The sequence below is a fragment of the Procambarus clarkii genome, chromosome 21 (genome assembly GCF_040958095.1).
Source record: "Procambarus clarkii isolate CNS0578487 chromosome 21, FALCON_Pclarkii_2.0, whole genome shotgun sequence".
NCBI classification, from domain to species: domain Eukaryota; kingdom Metazoa; phylum Arthropoda; class Malacostraca; order Decapoda; family Cambaridae; genus Procambarus; species Procambarus clarkii.
Genome location: NC_091170.1, coordinates 11,058,077 through 11,083,354, shown reverse-complemented (window position 1 = coordinate 11,083,354; position 25,278 = coordinate 11,058,077). Strand labels below are relative to the sequence as shown.

At 40.4% G+C, this 25,278-nt stretch overlaps 1 protein-coding gene across 1 annotated transcript; it reads left to right on the top strand.

Moving 5' to 3' along the window:
• Positions 1-23,764, top strand: LOC138367068 (ensconsin-like). Its single transcript, XM_069328464.1, has 5 exons — positions 1-177; positions 320-658; positions 21,842-21,893; positions 22,131-22,494; positions 23,539-23,764. Exons 1-5 carry the CDS (start codon positions 1-3, stop codon positions 23,762-23,764), a joined length of 1,158 nt encoding a protein of 385 aa, XP_069184565.1.
• Positions 23,765-25,278: the final 1,514 nt, after the last annotated feature.

Below are 25,278 nucleotides of genomic sequence, written 5' to 3'. Positions count from 1 at the left end.
ATGAGGAACTTCCTCAGGGGAATACCATGGGAAACAGAACTTAGAGACAAGAATGTGCAGGGCATAATGGATTTTGTTACTCAGAAGTGCCAGGAAACTGCATACCGGTTTATCCCCGTCCAAAAGGAAAAAACCGAAAAACAACAGAAAAACCCATGGTTCAACCAGGAATGCAAGGTAACAAAGCAACTGAGTAAAAGAACATGGAGAAACTACAGAAATAACAGAACACCGGAGAGCAGGGAGAGATACCAGAGGGCCAGAAATGAGTACCTCAGAGTGAGGAGGGAAGAAGAGAGACAGTTTGAAAATGACATAGCGAGTAAAGCCAAGACCCAATCAAAGACCTTGGAGGCCTCAAGGGGCCTCCAGAGACCTCCAGGGGCCTCCAGGGACCTCCAGGGGCCTCCAGAGACCTCCAGGGGCCTCAAGGGGGCCTTTAGAAGGCCTCCAAAGACCTCCAGGAGCCTCCAGGGACCTCAAAGGGCCTCCAGGAGGCCACCAGAGAACTCCAGGGGCCTCCAAGGACCTCCAGAGGCCTCCAAGTACACCCAGGGACATCCAGGGGTCTCAAGGGGCCTCTAGAGGGCTTCCAGAGACCTCCAGAGACCACAGCCACATCAGGAGGAAAACAGCAGTGAAGGAACTAGTGACGAAAGTGAGAAAAGGGGAGAACAGATACACAGAGAATGACAAGGAGGTGTGTGAAGAACTCAACAAGAGATTCCTAGAGGTTTTCACAATAGAACAAGGAGAAGCCCCTACACTAAATGAGGAGGAGGCAAACCAAGCAACCGTGGAGGAATTTGACCTCACCAGTGATGAGGTCAAAAGATGTCTGCTGGAGCTGGATGTGACAAAGGCTGTTGGACCTGACAGAATCTCACTATGGATACTAAAGGAAGGTGCAGAAGCACTAAGTGTGCCACTCTCTATGGTGTATAACAGGTCACTGGAAACAGGAGACTTACCAGAAAGTTGGAAGACAGCTAACGTAGTCCCAATATACTAGAAGGGTGACAGGCAAGAGGCACTGAACTACAGGCCAGTTTCCCTAACTTGTATACCATGCAAGGTGATGGAGAAGATCGTGAGGAGAAGGCTCGTAGAGCATCTGGAGGGAAGTAACTTTGTAACACACCACCAACATGGGTTCAGGGATGGTAAATCGTGCCTCACAGGTTTAATAAACAACAGTTGTGGCCTATGACCTGGCAACAAAAATTAGGCAGGAAAGAGACGGGTGGGCCGACTGCATTTTCCTGGACTGCCAAAAAGTCTTTGACACAGTACCCCATATAAGGCTGTTAAAAAAGTTGGAGCATCAGGCAGGAGTAAAAGGTAAGGTGCTCCAGTAGATAAGGGAGTACTTAACCAACCGGAAATATCGAGTAACGGTGAGGGGGGGAGACATCAGAGTGGCGAGATGTCACCAGCGGAGTCCCACAGGGCTCAGTACTTGGACCCATCTTGTTTCTAATATATGTAAACGATCTTCCAGAGGGTATAGACTCATTCCGCTCAATGTTTGCTGATGGTGCAAAAATTATGAGAAGAATCAAGACGGATGAAGATAAACAGAGACTACATGATGACCTGGACAAACTGGAGGAATGGTCTAGAAAATGGCTGCTAAAGTTTAACTCATGAAAGTGTAAGGTGATGAAATTAGGCGATGGGTGCAGGAGGCTGAACACAAGGTATCATCTGGGAGGTTAAGTCTATTAAGGGTTAAATAGAGAGAAAGATCTGGGGGTTGATATCACACTGAACCTGTCCCTAGAGGCCCACATCAAAAGGATATCATCAGAGGCATATGCTAGACTGGCCAACATAAGAACTGCCTCTAGAAACTTGTGTAAGGAATCGTTCAGGACCCTGTATACCACTTATGTAAGACCAATCCTGGAGTATGCAGCTCCAGCCTGGAGTCCATACCTAGTTAAACCCAAGACAAAGTTAGAGAAGATCCAGCGGTATGCTACCAGGCTCGTCCTGGAACTGAGAGGAATGAGCTACGAGGAAAGGCTAAAGGAGTTGAACCTCACATCCCAGGAAAACAAAAGAGTAAGGGGAGACATGATAACCACCTACAAAATTATCAGGGGAATTGACAGGGTGGACAAAGACAAACTCTTCAGCATGGGACGGACACAAACAAGGGGACACAGGTGGAAACTTAGTTCCCAGATAAGCCACAGAGACATTAAAAAGATTTTTTTCAGTGTCAGAGTAGTTAATAAATGGAATGCACTAGGAAGTGATGTGGTGGAGGCTGACTCCATACACAGTTTCAAATGAAGATATGATAGAGCCCAGTAGGCTCAGGAATCTGTACATCAGGTGATTGACAGTTGAGAGGCGGGACCAAAGAGTCAAAGCTCAACCCCCGCAAGCACAATTACGTGAGTACAATAACAAGCAAAGTGAATCTTGCTGGCAGTGCCTTAATAGAGTTTCTTAGAGAAAAGGCGAGCTTGTGTGTGAGGGTGGCAATCCTTGAATAGGATAAGTTAGTCTCTAGAGCCAGCATTCCTAGGCAGCTCTGAGCCTATAGGTAGGAACAGTAGAGTGACCACAATCTATATATATATATATATATATATATATATATATATATATATATATATATATATATATATATATATATATATATATATATATATATATATGCGAACAAGCCTGAATGGTCCCCAGGACTATATGCGACTGAAAACTCACACCCCAGAAGTGACTCGAACAAATACTCCCAGGAGCAACGCAACTGGTAACTACAGGGCGCCTTAATCCGCTTGACCATCACGGCCGGACAAAAGGAAGTAGTAGCCGAAGCTATTTGAACCACTTCCCTGCCGGCAACTCGGATGGTAATCTTGGGCATAGCATTTCACCAAATCACCTCATTCTCTGGGGCACACGTGTGGAACACAAATGCGAACAAGCCTGAATGGTCCCCAGGTCTATATGCGACTGAAAACTCACACCCCAGAAGAGACTCGAACCCATACTCCCAGGAGCAACGCAACTGGTAACTACAGGGCGCCTTAATCCACTTGACCATCATGGCCGGACAAAAGGAAGTGGTAGCCGAAGCTATTTGAACCACTTCCCTGCCGGCAACTCGGATGGTAATCTTGGGCATAGCATTTCACCAAATCACCTCATTCTCTGGGGCACACGTGAGGAACACAAATGCGAACAAGCCTGAATGGTCCCCAGGACTATATGCGACTGAAAACTCACACCCCAGAAGTGACTCGAACCCATACTCCCAGGAGCAACGCAACTGGTAACTACAGGGCGCCTTAATCCGCTTGACCATCACAGCCGGACAAAAAGAAATGGTAGCAGAAGCTATTTGAACCACTTCCCCGCCGGCAACTCGGATGGTAATCTTGGGCATAGCATTTCACCAAATCACCTCATTCTTTGGGGCACACGTGAGGAACACAAATGCGAACAAGCCTGAATGGTCCCCAGGACTATATGCGACTGAAAACTCACACCCCAGAAGTGACTCGAACCCATACTCCCAGGAGCAACGCAACTGGTAACTACAGGGCGCCTTAATCCGCTTGACCATCACGGCCGGACAAAAGGAAGTGGTAGCCGAAGCTATTTGAACCACTTCCCCGCCGGCAACTCGGATGGTAATCTTGGGCATAGCATTTCACCAAATCACCTCATTCTTTGGGGCACACGTGAGGAACACAAATGCGAACAAGCCTGAATGGTCCCCAGGACTATATGCGACTGAAAACTCACACCCCAGAAGTGACTCGAACCCATACTCCCAGGAGCAACGCAACTGGTAACTACAGGGCGCCTTAATCCACTTGACCATCATGGCCGGACAAAAGGAAGAGGTAGCCGAAGCTATTTGAACCACTTCCCTGCCGGCAACTCGGATGGTAATCTTGGGCATAGCATTTCACCAAATCACCTCATTCTCTGGGGCACACGTGAGGAACACAAATGCGAACAAGCCTGAATGGTCCCCAGGACTATATGCGACTGAAAACTCACACCCCAGAAGTGACTCGAACCCATACTCCCAGGAGCAACGCAACTGGTAACTACAGGGCGCCTTATTCCGCTTGACCATCACGGCCGGACAAAAGGAAGTAGTAGCCGAAGCTATTTGAACCACTTCCCTGCCGGCAACTCGGATGGTAATCTTGGGCATAGCATTTCACCAAATCACCTCATTCTCTGGGGCACACGTGTGGAACACAAATGCGAACAAGCCTGAATGGTCCCCAGGACTATATGCGACTGAAAACTCACACCCCAGAAGAGACTCGAACCCATACTCCCAGGAGCAACGCAACTGGTAACTACAGGGCGCCTTAATCCACTTGACCATCATGGCCGGACAAAAGGAAGTGGTTGCCGAAGCTATTTGAACCACTTCCTTGCCGGCAACTCGGATGGTAATCTTGGGCATAGCATTTCACCAAATCACCTCATTCTCTGGGGCACACGTGAGGAACACAAATGCGAACAAGCCTGAATGGTCCCCAGGACTATATGCGACTGAAAACTCACACCCCAGAAGTGACTCGAACCCATACTCCCAGGAGCAACGCAACTGGTAACTACAGGGCGCCTTAATCCGCTTGACCATCACAGCCGGACAAAAAGAAATGGTAGCAGAAGCTATTTGAACCACTTCCCCGCCGGCAACTCGGATGGTAATCTTGGGCATAGCATTTCACCAAATCACCTCATTCTTTGGGGCACACGTGAGGAACACAAATGCAAACAAGCCTGAATGGTCCCCAGGACTATATGCGACTGAAAACTCACACCCCAGAAGTGACTCGAACCCATACTCCCAGGAGCAACGCAACTGGTAACTACAAGGCGCCTTAATCCGCTTGACCATCATGGCCGGACAAAAGGAAGTGGTAGCCAAAGCTATTTGAACCACTTCCCCGCCGGCAACTCGGATGGTAATCTTGGGCATAGCATTTCACCAAATCACCTCATTCTTTGGGGCACACGTGAGGAACACAAATGCGAACAAGCCTGAATGGTCCCCAGGACTATATGCGACTGAAAACTCAAACCCCAGAAGTGACTCGAACCCATACTCCCAGGAGCAACGCAACTGGTAACTACAGGGCGCCTTAATCCGCTTGACCATCATGGCCGGACAAAAGGAAGTGGTAGCCGAAGCTATTTGAACCACTTCCCTGCCGGCAACTCGGATGGTAATCTTGGGCATAGCATTTCACCAAATCACCTCATTCTTTGGGGCACCCGTGAGGAACACAAATGCGAACAAGCCTGAATGGTCCCCAGGACTATATGCGACTGAAAACTCACACCCCAGAAGTGACTCGAACCCATACTCCCAGGAGCAACGCAACTGGTAACTACAGGGCGCCTTAATCCACTTGACCATCACGGCCGGACAAAAGGAAGTGGTAGCCGAAGCTATTTGAACCAATTCCCCGCCGGCAACTCGGATGGTAATCTTGGGCATAGCATTTCACCAAATCACCTCATTCTTTGGGGCACACGTGAGGAACACAAATGCGAACAAGCCTGAATGGTCCCCAGGACTATATGCGACTGAAAACTCACACCCCAGAAGTGACTCGAACCCATACTCCCAGGAGCAACGCAACTGGTAACTACAGGGCGCCTTAATCCGCTTGACCATCACGGCCGGACAAAAGGAAGTGGTAGCCGAAGCTATTTGAACCACTTCCCCGCCGGCAACTCGGATGGTAATCTTGGGCATAGCATTTCACCAAATCACCTCATTCTTTGGGGCACACGTGAGGAACACAAATACGAACAAGCCTGAATGGTCCCCAGGACTATATGCGACTGAAAACTCACACCCCAGAAGTGACTCGAACCCATACTCCCAGGAGCAACGCAACTGATATCTACAGGACGCCTTAATCCGCTTGACCATCACGACCGGACATAAGGAAGTGATAGCCGAAGGTATTTGAACCACTTCCCCGCCGGCAACTCGGATGGTAATCTTGGGCATAGCATTTTATCAAATCACCTCATTCTGATAAATGAGGCCCAAATGAATATATCTATATATATATATATATATATATATATATATATATATATATATATATATATATATATATATATACATATATATATATATATATATATATATATATATATATATAGATATATATATAAATATATATATATATATATATATATATATATATATATATATGTCGTACCTAGTAGCCAGAACTCACTTCTCAGCCTACTATTCAAGGCCCGATTTGCCTAATAAGCCAAGTTTTCCTGAATCAATATATTTACTATAATTTTTTTCTTATGAAATGATAAAGCTACCCATTTCACTATGTATGAGGTCAATTTTTTTTTATTGGAGTTAAAATTAACGTAGATATATGACCGAACCTAACCAACCCTACCTAACCTAACCTAACCTATATATATAGGTAAGGTTAGGTTAGGTAGCCAAAAAAAGCTAGGTTAGGTTAGGTTAGGTAGGTTAGGTAGACGAAAAAACATTAATTCATTAAAACTTGGCTTATTAGGCAAATCGGGCCTTGCATAGTAGGCTGAGAAGTGAGTTCTGGCTACTAAGTACGACATATATATATATATATATATATATATATATATATATATATATATATATATATATATATATATATATATATATATATATATATATATATATATATATATATATATATATATATATATATATATATATATATATATATATGTCGTACCTAGTAGCCAGAACGCACTTCTATGCCTACTATGCAAGGCCAGATTTGCCTAATATGCCAAGTTTTCATGAATAATTGTTTTCGTCTACCTAACCTAACCTAACCTAACTTTTTCGGCTACCAAACCTAACCTAACCTATAAAGATAGTTTAGGTTAGGTTAGGTAGGGTTGGTTAGGTCGGTTATATATCTACATTAATTTTAACTCCAATAAAAAAAAATTGACCTCATAGGTAATGAAATGGGTAGCTTTATCATTTCACAAGAAAAAAATTAGAGAAAATATATTAATTCAGGAAAACTTGGCTTATTAGGCAAATCGGGCCTTGCATAGTAGGCCGAGAAGTGCATTCTGGCAACTAGGTACGACATATATATATATATATATATATATATATATATATATATATATATATATATATATATATATATGTCGTACCTAGTAACCAGAACGCACTTTTTGGCCTACTATGCAAGGCCCGATTTGCCTAATTAGCCAAGTTTTCCTGAATTAATATATTTTTTCTAATTTTTTTCTTATGAAATGATAAAGCTATCCATTTCATTATGAATGAAGTCAATTATTTTTTATTGGAGTTAAAATTAACGTAGATATATGACCGAACCTAACCAACCCTACCTAACCTAACCTAACCTATCTTTATAGGTTAGGTTAGGTTAGGTAGCCGAAAAAGTTAGGTTAGGTTAGGTTAGGTAGGTTAGGTAGTCGAAAAACAATTATTTCATCAAAACTTGGCTTATTACGCAAATTGGGCCTTGTATAGTAGGCTGAGAAGTGCGTTCTGGCTACTAGGTACGACATATATATATATATATATATATATATATATATATATATATATATATATATATATATATATATATATATATATATATATATATATATATATATATATATATATATATATATATATATATATATATATATATATATATATATATATATATATATATATATATATATATATATATATATATATATATATATATATATATATATATATATATATATATATATATTGTGACGGTAACGCGTTGGTATTCGGCTGTTCAAAAGCTAGGGGTATGGCCTCGTCACATATAGAAACAAAGAATAGAAAATCTGGAACTTCGTCTGTGGTAAGGTAATGAGAAGACACACAAAACACAAGTACATTTAACAATGAAATTTTAATTACATTAGAAAAGCAAAACATGAATAAAATGGACATACAAATTCGTATAATAAAATCAATCAATCAAAATAGTAAAAATAATCAAATGACAAAATGAAAAGTTACGTGAAGACAAGTGAGTAATATCAAGTGAGCAATATACAATCAAATAAGAGGTGCAGGAATATTGGCTTTAAGCTATCACCTCTCTTAGTACACGTAAGCCACAGCTTAGTCTACCAACGAGCCGTGTTAACCTGATGAAAGCACTGGATATTCTGAGATCTGGTGGTCGTGTGTCCCCAGACATCAAGTAGTGTGGTGGGTGGAGTGCAGTTGCAGCTGGACCCGCAGCCAATCAGCGATGAGCAGGCGACAAGACAGGTAGTTTGGGTGGTTCGAGGTGGAGCAGGTGTTCCTGGCTGCCTACGTTTTGCGTTTCTGGCAAAACTTGGTGTTGTTGTCGTTGGATATTTCTTCCATATTAGTTGTATAGGGATTTATATCGACGTATTTTGGAGGGAAGAGCAGGCTCAATCTCTTGAAGGAGATTATCGTCACAATATATATATATATATATATATATATATATATATATATATATATATATATATATATATATATATGTCGTACCTAGTAGCCAGAACGCACTTCTCGGCCTACTATGCAAGGCCCAATTTGCTTAATAAGCCAAGCTTTCATAAAATTATTGTTTTTCGACTACCTAACCTAACCTAACCTAACTTCTTCGGCTACCTAACCTATAAAGATAGGTTAGGTAGGGTTGGTTAGGTTCGGTCATATATCTACGTTAATTTCAACTCCAATAAAAGAAAATTGACCTCATACATAATGAAATGGGTAGCTTTATCATTTCATAAGAAAAAATTTAGAGAAAATATATTAATTCAGGAAAACTTGGCTTATTAGGCAAATCGGGCCTTGCGTAGTAGGCCGAGAAGTGCATTCTGGCTACTAGGTACGACATATATATATATATATATATATATATATATATATATATATATATATATATATATATATATATATATATATATATATATATATATATATATATATAAATATAGAGTAGGCCGAGAAGTACGTTCTGGCCACTAGGTATGACATAGATATATATATATATATATATATATATATATATATATATATATATATATATATATATATATATATATATATATATATATATATATATATATATATATATATATATATATATATATATATAGTTGTGCAATAATTGGCTGTTGATTGCTGGTGTTGACTTCTTGATGTGTAGTGCCTCGCAAACGTCGAGCCGCCTGCTATCGCTGTATCTATCGATGATTTCTGTGTTGTTTACTAGGATTTCTCTGGCGATGGTTTGGTTATGGGAAGAGATTATATGTTCCTTAATGGAGCCCTGTTGTTTATGCATCGTTAAACGCCTAGAAAGAGATGTTGTTGTCTTGCCTATATACTGGGTTTTTTGGAGCTTACAGTCCCCAAGTGGGCATTTGAAGGCATAGACGACGTTAGTCTCTTTTAAAGCGTTCTGTTTCGTGTCTGGAGAGTTTCTCATGAGTAGGCTGGCCGTTTTTCTGGTTTTATAGTAAATCGTCAGTTGTATCCTCTGATTTTTGTCTGTAGGGATAACGTTTCTATTAACAATATCTTTCAGGACCCTTTCCTCTGTTTTATGAGCTGTGGAAAAGAAGTTCCTGTAAAATAGTCTAATAGGGGGTATAGGTGTTGTGTTAGTTGTCTCTTCGGAGGTTGCATGGCTTTTCACTTTCCTTCTTATGATGTCTTCGATGAAACCATTGGAGAAGCCGTTATTGACTAGAACCTGCCTTACCCTACAGAGTTCTTCGTCGACTTGCTTCCATTCTGAGCTGTGGCTGAGAGCACGGTCGACGTATGCGTTAACAACACTCCTCTTGTACCTGTCAGGGCAGTCGCTGTTGGCATTTAGGCACATTCCTATGTTTGTTTCCTTTGTGTAGACTGCAGTGTGGAAACCTCCGCCCTTTTCCATGACTGTTACATCTAGAAAAGGCAGCTTCCCATCCTTTTCCGTCTCGTAAGTGAAACGCAGCACGGAACTCTGCTCAAATGCCTCCTTCAGCTCCTGCAGATGTCTGACATCAGGTACCTGTGTAAAAATGTCGTCAACATACCTGCAGTATATGGCCGGTTTCAAGTTCATGTCGACTAAGACTTTTTGCTCGATGGTACCCATGTAGAAGTTTGCAAACAGGACACCTAGGGGAGAACCCATAGCGACCCCATCTACTTGCTTATACATGTGCCCATCCGGGCTCAAGAAGGGTGCCTCTTTAGTACAAGCTTGGAGTAGTTTCCTCAGAATACTTTCTGGCATGTCAAGAGGAGTACAGGCTGGATCACGATACACTCTGTCGGCTATCATTCCGATTGTCTCGTCCACAGGTACGTTGGTAAACAGCGATTCTACGTCCAACGAGGCTCTTATCCCTGTGGCCCGTGCGCCCCGCAGTAAGTCCACAAATTCCTTTGGAGACTTCAGGCTGAAGGCGCAAGGAACATAAGGAGTCAGCAGGCCGTTGAGTCGCTTCGCCAATCTGTACGTGGGTGTGGGTATCTGGCTAATGATTGGCCGAAGTGGGTTTCCAGGCTTGTGCGTCTTGACATTTCCATACGCATATCCAGGTTTATATTCCCCAATGATCTTTGGCAGGTGGAGTCCGGATTTCTTGGCGTTCACAGTTTCGATCAGTTTGTTGACCTTTGCTTTTAATTCGGCTGTAGTGTCCTTCGTTACCCTTTGGAACTTAGTTTGGTCAGAGAGTATGATGTTCATTTTCGCCAGATATTCGTCTTTTTTAAGAATGACATATATTGGCGACTTGTCACCTCTCCTGACAACTATCTCCTTGTTCTCACGAAGGCTTTTAGCTGCCGCTCTAAGCTCGGGGGACAGTATGGTGCTTCTGTAGTTGCCTCGATTCTTTCCTCCTTCTGCAATAAGTTCTGCTTGTAAGGTATCTTTGGTAGTGACCTTCTTTTGTGTCTCGAGGTCGAATATGTCGTCCAACAGAATTTCCAACTCCACTTTCCGGGCCATTTCACTCGGTCTGGACATAACATGACAGTTTATGCCCAGATTTAGGAGAGTGACTTGGTCCTCAGTGAGGTTAATTCCTGCAAGGTTCAGGAAGCCATCTCTTGGTCGTGGAATTGCCATAGGTCCTCCATATAATGTTGTTAGTTTCTTGATAATTCTTGTTTCAGTGCTGAGGTGATGTTGGTCTGTGAGGATGTCGAGGTGTTGTTCAATGCGGGTACGGATACTATGGTCGATGTTGCTATTTCTCCACTCGTTTGTAGCATGAAGTAGTTGCGTTTTTTTGTCTTTGATTTCATTCTCTGCCTTGTATATCTGATCACGAATCAGATCCTGGCGATATTTTATCGTGAAGGCTTGATTCCTTGCTGCTGGGTCGTGCACTTTAACATTAGTATATTTTGGTAGCAGTCTTTCCTGTAGACATATTTTATTAAATATGACCGAAAAAGTAAGATTAATAATTCTAACACGAATTTTCTCAATCTTTCGTACATTATGCTTCACTGTTGGAGGTAAATCAAAAATTAATTCTCCAAAATTCATTTTTATTTCTAGTCTGACGCAACACGAGCGCGTTTCGTAAAACTTATTACATTTTCAAAGACTTTAGTTCACAAATACACAACTGAATAGAACTTACGTATCTCAGATTTTATATCTACATTTGAGTGAGGTGGGAGCGGTGATGTGGCATTAATCCTAGTAAACAACACAGAAATCATCGATAGATACAGCGATAGCAGGCGGCTTGACGTTTGCGAGGCACTACACATCAAGAAGTCAACACCAGCAATCAACAGCCAATTATTGCACAACTATATTCTACCCACCTCAAGACTCCGCTCCAATATATAAGCATCAAGAAATTTGGACCAATAGGCTTTCTACAAACACTTCTATTCAATACCCATTGTTTGTGTTCTGTCTTGTGTTGATACTTTTAATACCCTATTAATATCCCCTCTTGTTCTGTCTTGTGTTAATGCCACATCACCCCTCCCACCTCACTCAAATGTAGATATAAAATCTGAGATACGTAAGTTCTATTCAGTTGTGTATTTGTGAACTAAAGTCTTTGAAAATGTAATAAGTTTTACGAAACGCGCTCGTGTCGCGCCAGACTAGAAATAAAAATGAATTTTGGAGAATTAATTTTTGATTTACCTCCAACAGTGAAGCGTAATGTACGAAAGATTGAGAAAATTCGTGTTAGAATTATTAATCTTACTTTTTCGGTCATATTTAATAATATATATATATATATATATATATATATATATATATATATATATATATATATATATATATATATATATATATATATATGCGAACAAGCCTGAATGGTCCCCAGGACAATATGCAACTGAAAACTCACACCCCAGAAGTGACTCGAACCCATACTCCCAGGAGCAACGCAACTGGTATGTACAAGACGCCTTAATCCACTTGACCATCACGACCGGACATAATGAGGTGATAGCCGAGGCTATTTGAACCACCCCACCGCCGGCACTCGGATAGTAATCTTGGGCATAGCATTTTACCAAATCTTACCAATCACCAAAGAATGAGGTGATTTGGTAAAATGCTATGCCCAAGATTACTATCCGAGTGCCGGCGGTGGGGTGGTTCAAATAGCCTCGGCTATCACCTCATTATGTCCGGTCGTGATGGTCAAGTGGATTAAGGCGTCTTGTACATACCAGTTGCGTTGCTCCTGGGAGTATGGGTTCGAGTCACTTCTAGGGTGTGAGTTTTCAGTTATATATATATATATATATATATATATATATATATATATATATATATATATATATATATATATATATATATATATATATATATATATATATATATATATATATATATATATATATATATAAATGTAAATGTTCGTGAGTTCAAAATCGCTAATCTCCGAAAATTCTTCACCGATTGCTTTGAAAATTTCACACATCATTCCATTCGCATCCGAGCAGGTTTTTATATAAATACTATATAGATGTCATGTCTGTGACTGGAAAAAACATGTTTTTTATGAAAAACTGTGTTTTCCAGTGATTTTCATGTGAGGGAAATTTTCGAAACATTTTTTTTCCGATTGCTTTGAAATTTCCACACAACGTTGCATTCGAATAGGCGAGTATTTTTATATACCTACTATATACATGCCTCACATATGAAAGGAAAAAAACAGCGCCATCTGTAGGACGTAAGAGCAACTCACGGTTTAATCTCCAAACGTTCTTCACAGATTCCTTTAAAATTTTGACACAACGTTCCAGTCATATACATTCATGATTTTATATACCTATTACTTAGATACCACACCTGTGATCGATAAAATTAAATTTTGTTGACAAACAGTGCCATCTGTTGCACATACAAACAACACACACACACTATACATAATATGTTACGATTCCATTTCAGTGTTTCCGATTGCATTGATAAATTGAATTTTCATAGATGTTTATTTATTTTCCTTTTGATTTATTTATTTTGTGTAACATTGCATTGGAATTGAGCTGTGTTGATTACCATACCGTTCATTTCATGGGTATTGCTTATTTGTCTTTTTTCATTGTTTTTCATTTCGTTTTTTTTTAACTGTTCTGCTTATTTTTCAGTGCAATTGGTGGTGAAATTGAGCTGTGACGATTGATCTGTTTTTGAATATAAATATTTCGTTAGTATTTTTTGTTTTTGTTTTGAAAATAAGAAAATGGACAATACGTTTATTTCACAGCTGCAAATGTGCAACAGCTGTGAATCCACCGGCTACAACGTTAACTGCTTTCTTCACGTTATGTCAAAATGACGTGTTTGCGAAAATACTGCTGTATTCGGAAGTGCCTCTGTATTACACATAGAATCCCAGTAGAAAATTATTTGAACGACACAAACGAGGAGAGCGAGTCGACGGACAACTTGGCATATTCAAATAAACTACGAGAGGCAGGCAGACTGTACACACTGTGCATTCCAATCAAGATGAATGCTTCTTTCTTCGCATGCTGTTGGTAAATGTGCCCGGTCCAACGTCTTTCCAGCCACTGAGATTTGTCAGCGGCGTAACACATGAAACTTTACACTTTCCGTAGTGCATGTCAAGCTCGGAATTTATTGGAGAACAACCGACACTGGGTTGTATGCATTAATATGCGTCCAACACGTCACATCCAAATCAAATTTGTGCATTGTTTGCAATCATATTAACCACCGGCTCTCCTTCATCTCCAACAGTGTTATGGGAGAAATATAAATCACACATGGCTGAAGATATTATCCGTCGAATACGCAAGGAAAATTCAAATATGCACATGAATTTTATAGCAAAAATCTACAATGAAGCGTTGATAATGATTGAAGATTTGTGCCTAGAATTCGCGAACAAAGATCTTAATCAATTGGAAATACCATCACTGATTCGATCTGCTGCTGCTTCGTTCGATGTAGAATTGCGTCGTGAACAAAATTACAACACGGGTGATCTGTTGTCGTATGTGCATTCATATATTCCTAAGCTAACGCTTGAGCGAAAAGGCATTTACAATCAAATAATTCAAACTGTCAATACACTTATTTGTATAATTTATAATTTGTATAATTATGTATCCCCCCATGTTTTCACCTTCATTGTATTATCACCTGACCTAATGCGGGTATAAAATCAACTAGTATTGTAAGATCTGTTCACTTGAGAATGAACCATGGAGGTTCGAAACGTCGTGCAAATTATACAAATAAGTGTAATACACTCTATAGTAAATCACTTCTTTTCTTCACCTTAAAAGTACGAAAATGAGTTTTGGAGAACTCCTATTTCAATTAAGCCCCGATGCTAAGAAAATAGTTAGAGGGATAGAAGCCCTAAACCAGAAAATAATAAATACAGAATATGCGGTCATATTCAATGAAACATGTTTGAAAGAAAACCTGCTGCCAGTATACACCAATATAAACCCACATGACCCAGCAGTCCGCAATACAGAGTTTACCTATAGGTATAGGCAAGAGCTCATTCGGCATCAACTAAACAAGAAGAAGGAAGCCCTCCAAACCTTTATAGAGCAGGCGGAGCATCTGTTAAACAAATGGACCCAGTACGACATCCCTATCCAACTCAAGCAAACCATCAACAGTGAACTATTTAACCTGAAACAACAACATAAAACTCTTGTAGAAACAAAGACACTCCGTAAGTTAACATCCCTAAACGGTGGACAGCTAAAAATCCCTCGTCCTAAAGATGGCTACTTTAACCTGACTTCTTATGATCTTACCCAGGACCAACGAGACCTCTTAAATCTTGGTCTAAATTGTCAATTCTTATCTAAACCAAAGATGCATAAAAAACGCCTGGAAATCGAAATGCTTCTGGACGATATCCATAAGCTAGAAGACAACAAAAAAGTCATTACCACTGACACACTTCAAGCTGAACTACTTGCAGAAGCAGGGAAAAAACGAGGAACATATTCATCTACAATCTTAACCCCACGACTCAAAGAAGCAGCGAAACAACTAAAAAATCTGAAAGACGTAACAATAAGAAAAGCCGACAAAACAGCAGCATATGTATTGATTCCTACCCATGAATACATGAAGAAAATTAGCGACATCCTAAGTGACGACTCCAAATTTCAACGAATCACGAGGAACCCCGTAGAAGACCTTAAGCGGAAAGTAAACAAAACAATTACAGCAATCAACGCAAAGAAAGGTAGTGTGCATTTCAATAAACTTCAAGGCGACTATGGCTTAGGATATGCCTACGGCAATGTTAAGACGCATAAACCAGGTAACCCACTACGCCCTATAATCAGCCAAATACCAACCCCAACTTATCACCTGGCAAAGAAACTCAATGAACTCCTAACTCCATACACTCCAAGTAAGTTTAGTCTACAATCATCAGCAGATTTCCTAGAATTGATCAAATCTACCCAGCCCGATGGAATCATCGCTTCCCTGGACGTTGAATCCCTTTTTACCAACGTCCCAGTCGACACAACCATAGGAATGATACTGGACAGAGTATACAGAGACGAGAGCACCCCCAAATTAGACATACCTGAGCCACACTTGAAAAGTCTTCTCGAAGCATGTACAAAGGAAGCCCCTTTCATCAGTCCACAAGGAGACATGTATTTACAAATAGACGGAGTAGCAATGGGCTCCCCCTTAGGAGTTTTATTTGCTAATTTTTATATGGGAACCATCGAAGATAGGTTCTTCAGTAGCAGACAAAAACCAACTGTATACTGCCGTTATGTAGATGACATATTCGTAATAGTAAAAGACTCAGATGAACTAATTGACCTAAAAAGACACCTAGAGAGAGAGTCAGTACTCCGATTTACACATGAAAATAGTGAAAATAACAGTCTGCCATTCTTGGATGTACTAATAACAAAAACAGGAACCTCTTTAAGCACCAACGTATATACCAAGCCCACCAACATAGGATTATGCCTGAACGGTAGAAGTGAGTGCCCCCAAAGATACAAAGCCAGTGTTCTCAATGCTTATATTCGTCGAGCGCTTACCCACTGCTCTGAATGGAGCAACGTGAGTAGAGAGTTTGAAAGAGTAACTCAGGTATTGGTGAACAACGGATATAGCAACGCGGAAATAAACGCTGCTATAAGAAGACACTTGGACCGTTGGTATAATTCAGAACCTAGAACAGAAACCACAACACCCCCAATAAAATTATATTACAAATCAACCATGCACAGTGAACATATAAAAGAGGAAAGAATAATGAAAGAAATAATCCGTAAAGGAGTAAAAAGCACTACTCCTAACCAAAACATAAACCTGATAATATTCTACAAAACCAAGAAGACATCCGAACTCCTTATCAAAAACAGCCCGAAGCCGACGGAGAACCCTCTACAGCAGTCAAGCGTTGTATACATGTACACTTGCCCCCACGAAGGATGTAACCTTCAATGTAAGTACATAGGTATGACGTCGACCAAGCTGACGAGGCGTTTGACATGCCATCTTCAATCTGGTGCCCCTAGGAATCACATGAGACAAGCCCATGACATTACTCTAACAAGAGAAATGTTGAACAAGAATACTTGCATAATAGACAAAACCCAAGATTCAAGAAGATTACAAATTCTTGAGGCAATTCACATAAGAATAGAGCGACCTACCATGAACACCCAAATCACGGAACTATTTACTCTACCCACCATGAGAGTAAGGACAAGACAAGAACATATCGATGCCAACACAGAAGACATTGTCCAACATAACAGGCCAAGTACACTGGATTAATCTTTGTGTTTAGATAGGAGATGCCTCGTATGGGCCAATAAGCCTTCTGCAGCCCCTATGTTTATCCCTTATGTATCCCCCCATGTTTTCACCTTCATTGTATTATCACCTGACCTAATGCGGGTATAAAATCAACTAGTATTGTAAGATCTGTTCACTTGAGAATGAACCATGGAGGTTCGAAACGTCGTGCAAATTATACAAATAAGTGTAATACACTCTATAGTAAATCACTTCTTTTCTTCACCTTAAAAGTACGAAAATGAGTTTTGGAGAACTCCTATTTCAATTAAATAGGAGCTAATAAGCCCTGATGCTAAGAAAATAGTTAGAGGGATAGAAGCCCTAAACCAGAAAATAATAAATACATAATATGCGGTCATATTCAATGAAACATGTTTGAAAGAAAACCTGCTGCCAGTATACACCAATATATATATATATATATATATATATATATATATATATATATATATATATATATATATATATATATATATATATATATATATATATATATATGTATATATATATATATATATATATATATATATATATATATTAGTATATTTTGGTAGCAGTCTTTCCTGTAGACATATATTATTAAATATGACCGAAAAAGTAAGATTAATAATTCTAACACGAATTTTCTCAATCTTTTGTACATTACGCTTCACTGTTGGAGGTAAATCAAAAATCACTTCTCCAAAATTCATTTTTATTTCTAGTCTGACGCGACACGGGCGCGTTTCGTAAAACTTATTACATTTTCAAAGACTTCACAAATACACAACTGATTAGAACTTACGTATCTCTGATTTTATATCTACATTTGAGTGAGGTGGGAGGGGTGATGTGGCATTAACACAAGACAGAACAAGAGGGGATATTAATAGGGTATTAAAAGTATCAACACAAGACAGAACAGAAACAATGGGTATTGAATAGAAGTGTTTGTAGAAAGCCTCACTGTCTTTTGACAGTGACATTTTGACTTTTGACATTACGCTTCACTGTCCAACAGTGAAGCGTAATGTACGAAAGATTGAGAAAATTCGTGTTAAAATTATTAATCTTACTTTTTCGGTCATATTTAATAATATATATATATATATATATATATATATATATATATATATATATATATATATTATTAAATATGACCGAAAAAGTAAGATTAATGATTCTAACACGAATTTTCTCAATCTTTCGTACATTTCTTTTCACTGTTGGAGGTAATTCAAAAATCAATTCTCCAAAATTCATTTTTATTTCTAGTCTGACGCGACACTTGAGCGCGTTTCGTAAAACTTATTACATTTTCAAAGACTTTAGTTTACAAATACACAACTGAATAGAACTTACGCATCTCCGATTTTGTTTATATCTACTTTTGAGTTAAGTGGATGGGGTGAGGTGGCATTAATAGGGTATTAATTTCATCAACACAAGACAGAACAAGAGGTGGCATTAATAGGGTATTAATTTCATCAACACAAGACAGAACACGAAACAATGGGTTTTGAAATGGAAGTGATTGTAGAAAGCCTATTGGTCCATATTTCTTGATGCTTCTATATTGGAGCGGAGTCTTGAGGTGGGTAGAATATAGTTGAGCATTAATTGGCTGTTGATTGCTGGTGTTGACTTCTTAATGTGTAGTGCCTCGCAAACGTCAAGCCGCCTGCTATCGCTGTATCTATCGATGATTTCTGTGTTGTTTACTAGGATTTCTCTGGCGATGGTTTGGTTGTGGGAAGAGATTATATGTTCCTTAATGGAGCCCTGTTGTATAGGCATCGTTAAACGCCTAGAAAGAGATGTTGTTGTCTTGCCTATATACTGGGTTTTTTGGAGCTTACAGTCCCCAAGTGGACATTTGAAGGCATAGACGACGTTGGTCTCTTTTAAAGCGTTCTGCTTTGTGTCTGGAGAGTTTCTCATGAGTAGGCTGGCCGTTTTTCTGGTTTTATAGTAAATCGTCAGTTGTATCCTCTGATTTTTGTCTGTAGGGATAACGTTTCTATTAACAATATCTTTCAGGACCCTTTCCTCTGTTTTATGAGCTGTGGAAAAGAAGTTCCTGTAAAATAGTCTAATAGGGGGTATAGGTGTTGTGTTAGTTGTCTCTTCAGAGGTTGCATGGCGTTTCACTTTCCTTCTTTTGATGTCTTCGACGAAACAATTGGAGAAGCCGTTGTTGACTAGGACCTGCCTTACCCTACAGAGTTCTTCGTCGACTTGCTTCCATTCTGAGCTGTGGCTTAGAGCACGGTCGACATATGCGTTAACAACACTCCTCTTGTACCTGTCTGGGCAGTCGCTGTTGGCATTTAGGCACATTCCTATGTTCGTTTCCTTAGTGTAGACTGCAGTGTGGAAACCTCCGCTCTTTTCCATGACTGTTACATCTAGAAAGGGCAGCTTCCCATCCTTTTCCATCTCGTAAGTGAAACGCAGCACGGAACTCTGCTCAAATGCCTCCTTCAGCTCCTGCAGATGTCTGACATCAGGTACCTGTGTAAAAATGTCGTCAACATACCTGCAGTATATGGCCGGTTTCAAGTTCATGTCGACTAAGACTTATGCCACCTCACCCCACCCACCTAACTCAAAAATAGATATAAACAAAATCGGAGATGCGTAAGTTCTATTTAGTTGTGTATATGTAAACTAAAGTTAGGTTAGGTCAGATTAGGTAGGTTAGGTAGTCGAAAAACAATTATTTCATGAAAACTTGGCTTATTTAGCAAATCGGGCCTTGCATAGTAGGCTGAGAAGTGCGTTCTGGCTACTAGGTACGACATATATATATATATATATATATATATATATATATATATATATATATATATATATATATATATATATATATATATATATTGTGACTAAAATCTCTTTCAAGAGAGATTTAGCCTGCTCCTTCCTACATCGCGTTACTTCTATACTTCTGCAACATCATGATACCACATTCAAGAATAGTATATAAGTGGAATAACAGACATCTCTACAGGGGGTACACTACCCTACTCTCACTCTCCTCACCCCTCTCCTTCATTGTCGGCGCACCAACTCGTCGATCACCAAACGACCACTACAAACCAACACTGTGCCCATTAGTGAATCAGCGACTTCATGCGACTCCAGCGCCATCAGCATCGTCTATATATAGTCTCGCATGAGCAGTTGGCCACAGAATATTCTTGTGCTCTCGAGCTGACGCTCGAGAGCACATACGTCCTGTATAAGCATACGTCCTGTATATTAGTAGAGGTTTCAGCCAGCCCACTATTCTCAGTACCTTTAACTAATTTTTGTCTTGCTTATTTTCCAAATCAAATCAAATCATCTCAAGATATTGTAGAGTAACGTAATCATTATTTTATTTTATATTGTGTTTATATTTTTGTATATATTTGTCTTTGTATATATTTTTGATCTGCACTCTACATAGCCAAGGGATTATCTTTATTTTGTTTATATTTGTTTAAAGTAAATTAAAGTTCATTATTTATAAGATTTGTTTTGCTTGTTTTTCCCTTTCACTTTACCACAGGAGACAACCGTCAAGCAGTCAACATTTTTGTTTCTCTTTTTTTTTTAATGTGATTAGCATTTACAACAGCCATAGAGAAGACTGCCTTAACACCTACATTTCTCGTCACATTAATGGGGCCCGTCCGGGAGTTGTCTTCACAATAAGGTTTGTCTTGGAAGAACTACTCAGGTACTGATATTAAACCAATCATTTCAATTTGTGTTAAGTGTACTTGACTTTGTTACACGGTCCCTTTTCAATAATTTCATAACTTTCAATAATTTTTATGGTGCTGTGTATTTTTTGCTTTCTGAGTGTAACATTTTATGAGTGTTGGATGACTGTGGATTACGTGGTGTCTGGTGGCCACAGTCACTCTCATAATTTGTTATTCATCCCTCGGTGTTATTACTCGCGTATACCACCTTATTCTCGTCCCTAGAATATTTCTCATTTACGGCAGAGCACCCCTTTGGTACCCTAGTACTTTGGTTTGTCTTCGGGGCACGTACCCTATCTTCTGTAATCCGACCGAAGGAGGATGCAGAGGGCCATAGTTCCTCTCGCACGGACTACGCTGTTTAGTTGGGACCTCAACAGCAGTTCTCGTCACCAGTTGACACTCGCACCCCTACGCGTCGGTCAGAGATTATGATACTTACACAGGTAGGGAATTGGCATTCTTTTCCAGAGCACAAAGAACACTAATTCTGTAAGTGTCATCTAGTTAAGTAGGAAACCCCTTGCTTCTGTCCTATAGAGACCCGGCAAGGTATCCCTACGTTTTGGACTACCTCTCACTTTTGAAACTATCAAAGTTTCATTTATTTTAGTAGGATTTTCTTGCCCTTATTCTCGTATATAGAGAACCGGGTACAAGATTTCTCTGCATTTTGATTATTTAATCACTTAACATCTAATATTAACGTTAATTGTTTTCACATTAACGATTGAATTCCCACAGGATAGTCACCAGTTGCCACGTCATCCTGTTATTGACACTTATAATACCACAGGTATATTCTCTGTACATCTGATATCTCAAAATGTTTCGTCTCCCAGCATTTCGTAGTGATCCAGCAAATGAAGTAGGGAATTTAATTAGTGCCAAGAAGACAGAATTACAAACTCTAGCACATGAGTACCACCTAGATGTTCCCCATGGAGCCACCAAAAGTGACTTGCATAACTTGACCACCTCTTAGATAATGGAAGTATAGACTCTGATTCTCACGAAAACTATTCCATTACAGACCGGCATACTATAGCAGCTATGAAGTTAAAGTTAGAACTAGCGAAAGAACAACGACAACTTGCCACCCTCGAACGTGAACACCAGAAAGAACAAGGTGCCCTTGAACGTGAACGCCAGACAAAAGCTCTACAATTCAAGGAACGCGAGGCTGCAATCAAGGAACGCAAGGCTGTCCTCAAGGAACGCGAGGCTGTTCTCAAGGAACGCGAGGCTGCCCTTCAGAGTGAACGCCAGAAAGAACAAGCTGCCCTTAAGAGTGAACACCAGAAAGAAGCTCTACAATTCAAGGAACGTGAGGCGAAAGAAGCTCTACAATTCAAGGAACGTGAGGCCGCCCTAAAGAAAGAAGAACTAGAGTTCGAGTACGACCTTGGGAAGAAAAAGACCGAATTTCAACTAGTAGCCGCAGAAAAAACAAGCTGACATCATTGTTGAACAGAAAAGAAAGGAAGTGGAATTGGGAAGGACACGCCAACCACAAACAGCCAGTCCTCCAGTAAGCTTTAGCATCTCCCAGGCAAGTAAGTTAATGCCACCATTCGTTGATACAGAGATAGATGTGTTTTTCACTACATTTGAGGCCCTAGCTAAAAAACTTAGCTGGCCTGAAGATCAGTGGTCTATACTTCTCAGAGTGCATCTCACAGGTAGAGCTGTGGTTACTCTTAGTACCTTAGCGTCTGAGAATGACTACGAGATCCTAAAGCAAGCCGTTTTTTTTTTTTTTTTTTTTTTTTTTTTTTGAGATATATACAAGAGTTGTTACATTCATGTACAGCCACTAGTACGCGTAGCGTTTCGGGCAAGTCCTTAATCCTATGGTCCCTGGAATACGATCCCCTGCCGCAAAGAATCGTTTTTTCATCCAAGTACACATTTTACTGTTGCGTTAAACAGAGGCTACAGTTAAGGAATTGCGCCCAGTAAATCCTCCCCGGCCAGGATACGAACCCATGACATAGCGCTCGCGGAACGCCAGGCGAGTGTCTTACCACTACACCACGGAGACTGAAAGGAGCAATCAAGGAACTAGACGCCTACCTTCTCTCCACCGGAAGCTACAGACGTAAATTCCGTGCTTATCTAAAGGCAAGTGACACCACACATTTAGAATTTGCCAATACTAAGAAAAGATATTTCATGAAATGGCTGGAAGCAGCCCATGTTTCTACATTTTCAGAACTCGTCAACCTCATTCTAGTCGAGGAATTCTTTCGACGTGTTCCTGCTCCCATCCGTCTTCACTTAGCAGACAAAGAGGAGACCGACCTCATCAGATGTGCGAAGTCGGCTGACACCTACAGTCTTATACACAAGTTAACAGCTGACACATCTTCCAGTAAGAAGTCTTGGTCTAATTATGACAAAGTGAGTAACAATCAAGCGAACTCTCAATTATATTGTAGGTATTGCAAGCTCTATGGACATACCATAGATAAATATGGAAAAGCCCAATACAAAGACTATAGTGAAACTCCTAAACCCAAACCGACTCCTCCTAAGTCCGGTAAGCCTGTGGTAAATATTAGTGTTCCTGTTAATGATCTTTCTCTCTTCAGCAAACACCTGTATCCTGGAACTGTCTCTGTCAACAGTACAGATTCGGAGGGATGTTTCAAAGTGAAGATCTAGAGGAATGCAGCTGCTCTTCAGTCTATAATTTTGAAACCGGCTGTGCCTAACATCACCTACACCAGGGAGACGGTCCTTATCACTGACCTCACTGCTACCACTCCGTATCCACTCGCCAGAGTCCACCTGGATTGTCCTTTCGTACAAGGTGAAGTCCAAGTCGTCATCCGGGAAAAGCCTTTTCCCATGTCAGGGGTACAACTTCTCCTGGGCAACGACTTGGCCGAAGATCTACAACCTTCCAACTTGATCATCATGGACAAACCCCAGGTATGTGACTCTGTCGTGGAAAACCCCATCCTGAAGTATATTCCAGCAGAGGTCCAAGAAAGTGATGAAGTCTCTCCTCCGGTTTTGGTGACAACCCGTGCGCAAGCTGCACGGCTGCAACCAGCTGACGCTGCTTCAACAGCTGTCCCTCAAGACCATCAGAATCTGCCGCCGAATCTCACTATGCTGGAGTTCCGTAAGTTGCAGAGGGAGGATGCCTCATTAACACCATTATTCTTCCAGGCCGAGACTCAATCTGATAGTATTCCTGGGTTCTTTATAGAGAACCAATTGCTCTGCCGGAGGTACCGACCCAGTAAACTAACGGAGGATGACGATTGGGCTAATGTCGACCAACTAGTAGTTCCCACCAGGCTTCGGCCCGATATTCTACAGCTGGTGCATGGAGCGCTTTCTCACTATGGTTTTAATAAAACCTATCACGCCATCAGACAAGACTATTATTGGCCAGGTATGATTAAGGGTGTAAAAACTTATGTACAACAGTATCATACATGTCAGATGGCAGGAAAACCAAACATCTCTATTCCCAAGGCTCCTTTGATTTCTATCCCGGTGCCTTCGGAACCCTTTCACAGACTCATCATAGACTGTGTTGGTCCTTTACCCTGGACCAGTTCTGGCAACGCTTATATACTAACCATCCTGTGTCCAACAACCAGATTCCCCATAGCAGTTCCTGTAAAGAACATTACGGCTGCTACTGTGGTGAAGCAACTGTTGAAGATCTTTACACAATATGGATTTCCTCGGGAGATTCAAAGTGACTGTGGCACCAACTTCACCAGTGATCTCTTCAAGAAGACACTGGAAGAATTCAACATTACTCAGGTATTGTCCAGCCCCTATCATCCTGCTTCACAGGGTTGTCTTGAACGTAGTCACTAAACTATAAAATCACTCCTTAAGAAATCTTGCATGAAACCATGAAAGACTGGGATAAACAACATGACATCATCATGTGCATTTTCAGAAGTCTCCCAAATGAGTCTCTAGAAGTGTCTCCTTATGAGATGCTCTATGGACGTAAGTGCCGTACTCCTCTTAAAGCTTTTAAAGACTCTTTACGTAAGGCCACCTTCAGTGACCCTCTGTATGTGCCCCAGTTTCTTCAAAACTTAAAGCACATTCTAGAGCGAGTGCATAAATTTGCCAACGATAATATATTAACAGCTTATGATAAGATGAAGACTCATTTTGACAAACACAGTAAAATCAGGAAA

Coding starts and splice junctions, on each gene's coding strand:
- LOC138367068 (XM_069328464.1), top strand. CDS start 1: ATGAGGAACTTCCTCAGGGGAATACCATGGGAAACAGAACTTAGAGAC. Junction 659..21,841: donor TGAAGGAACTAGTGACGAAA/GTGAGAAAAGGG, acceptor GAATTCCCACAG/GATAGTCACCAGTTGCCACG. Junction 22,495..23,538: donor AAAGAAGAACTAGAGTTCGA/GTACGACCTTGG, acceptor ATTATATTGTAG/GTATTGCAAGCTCTATGGAC.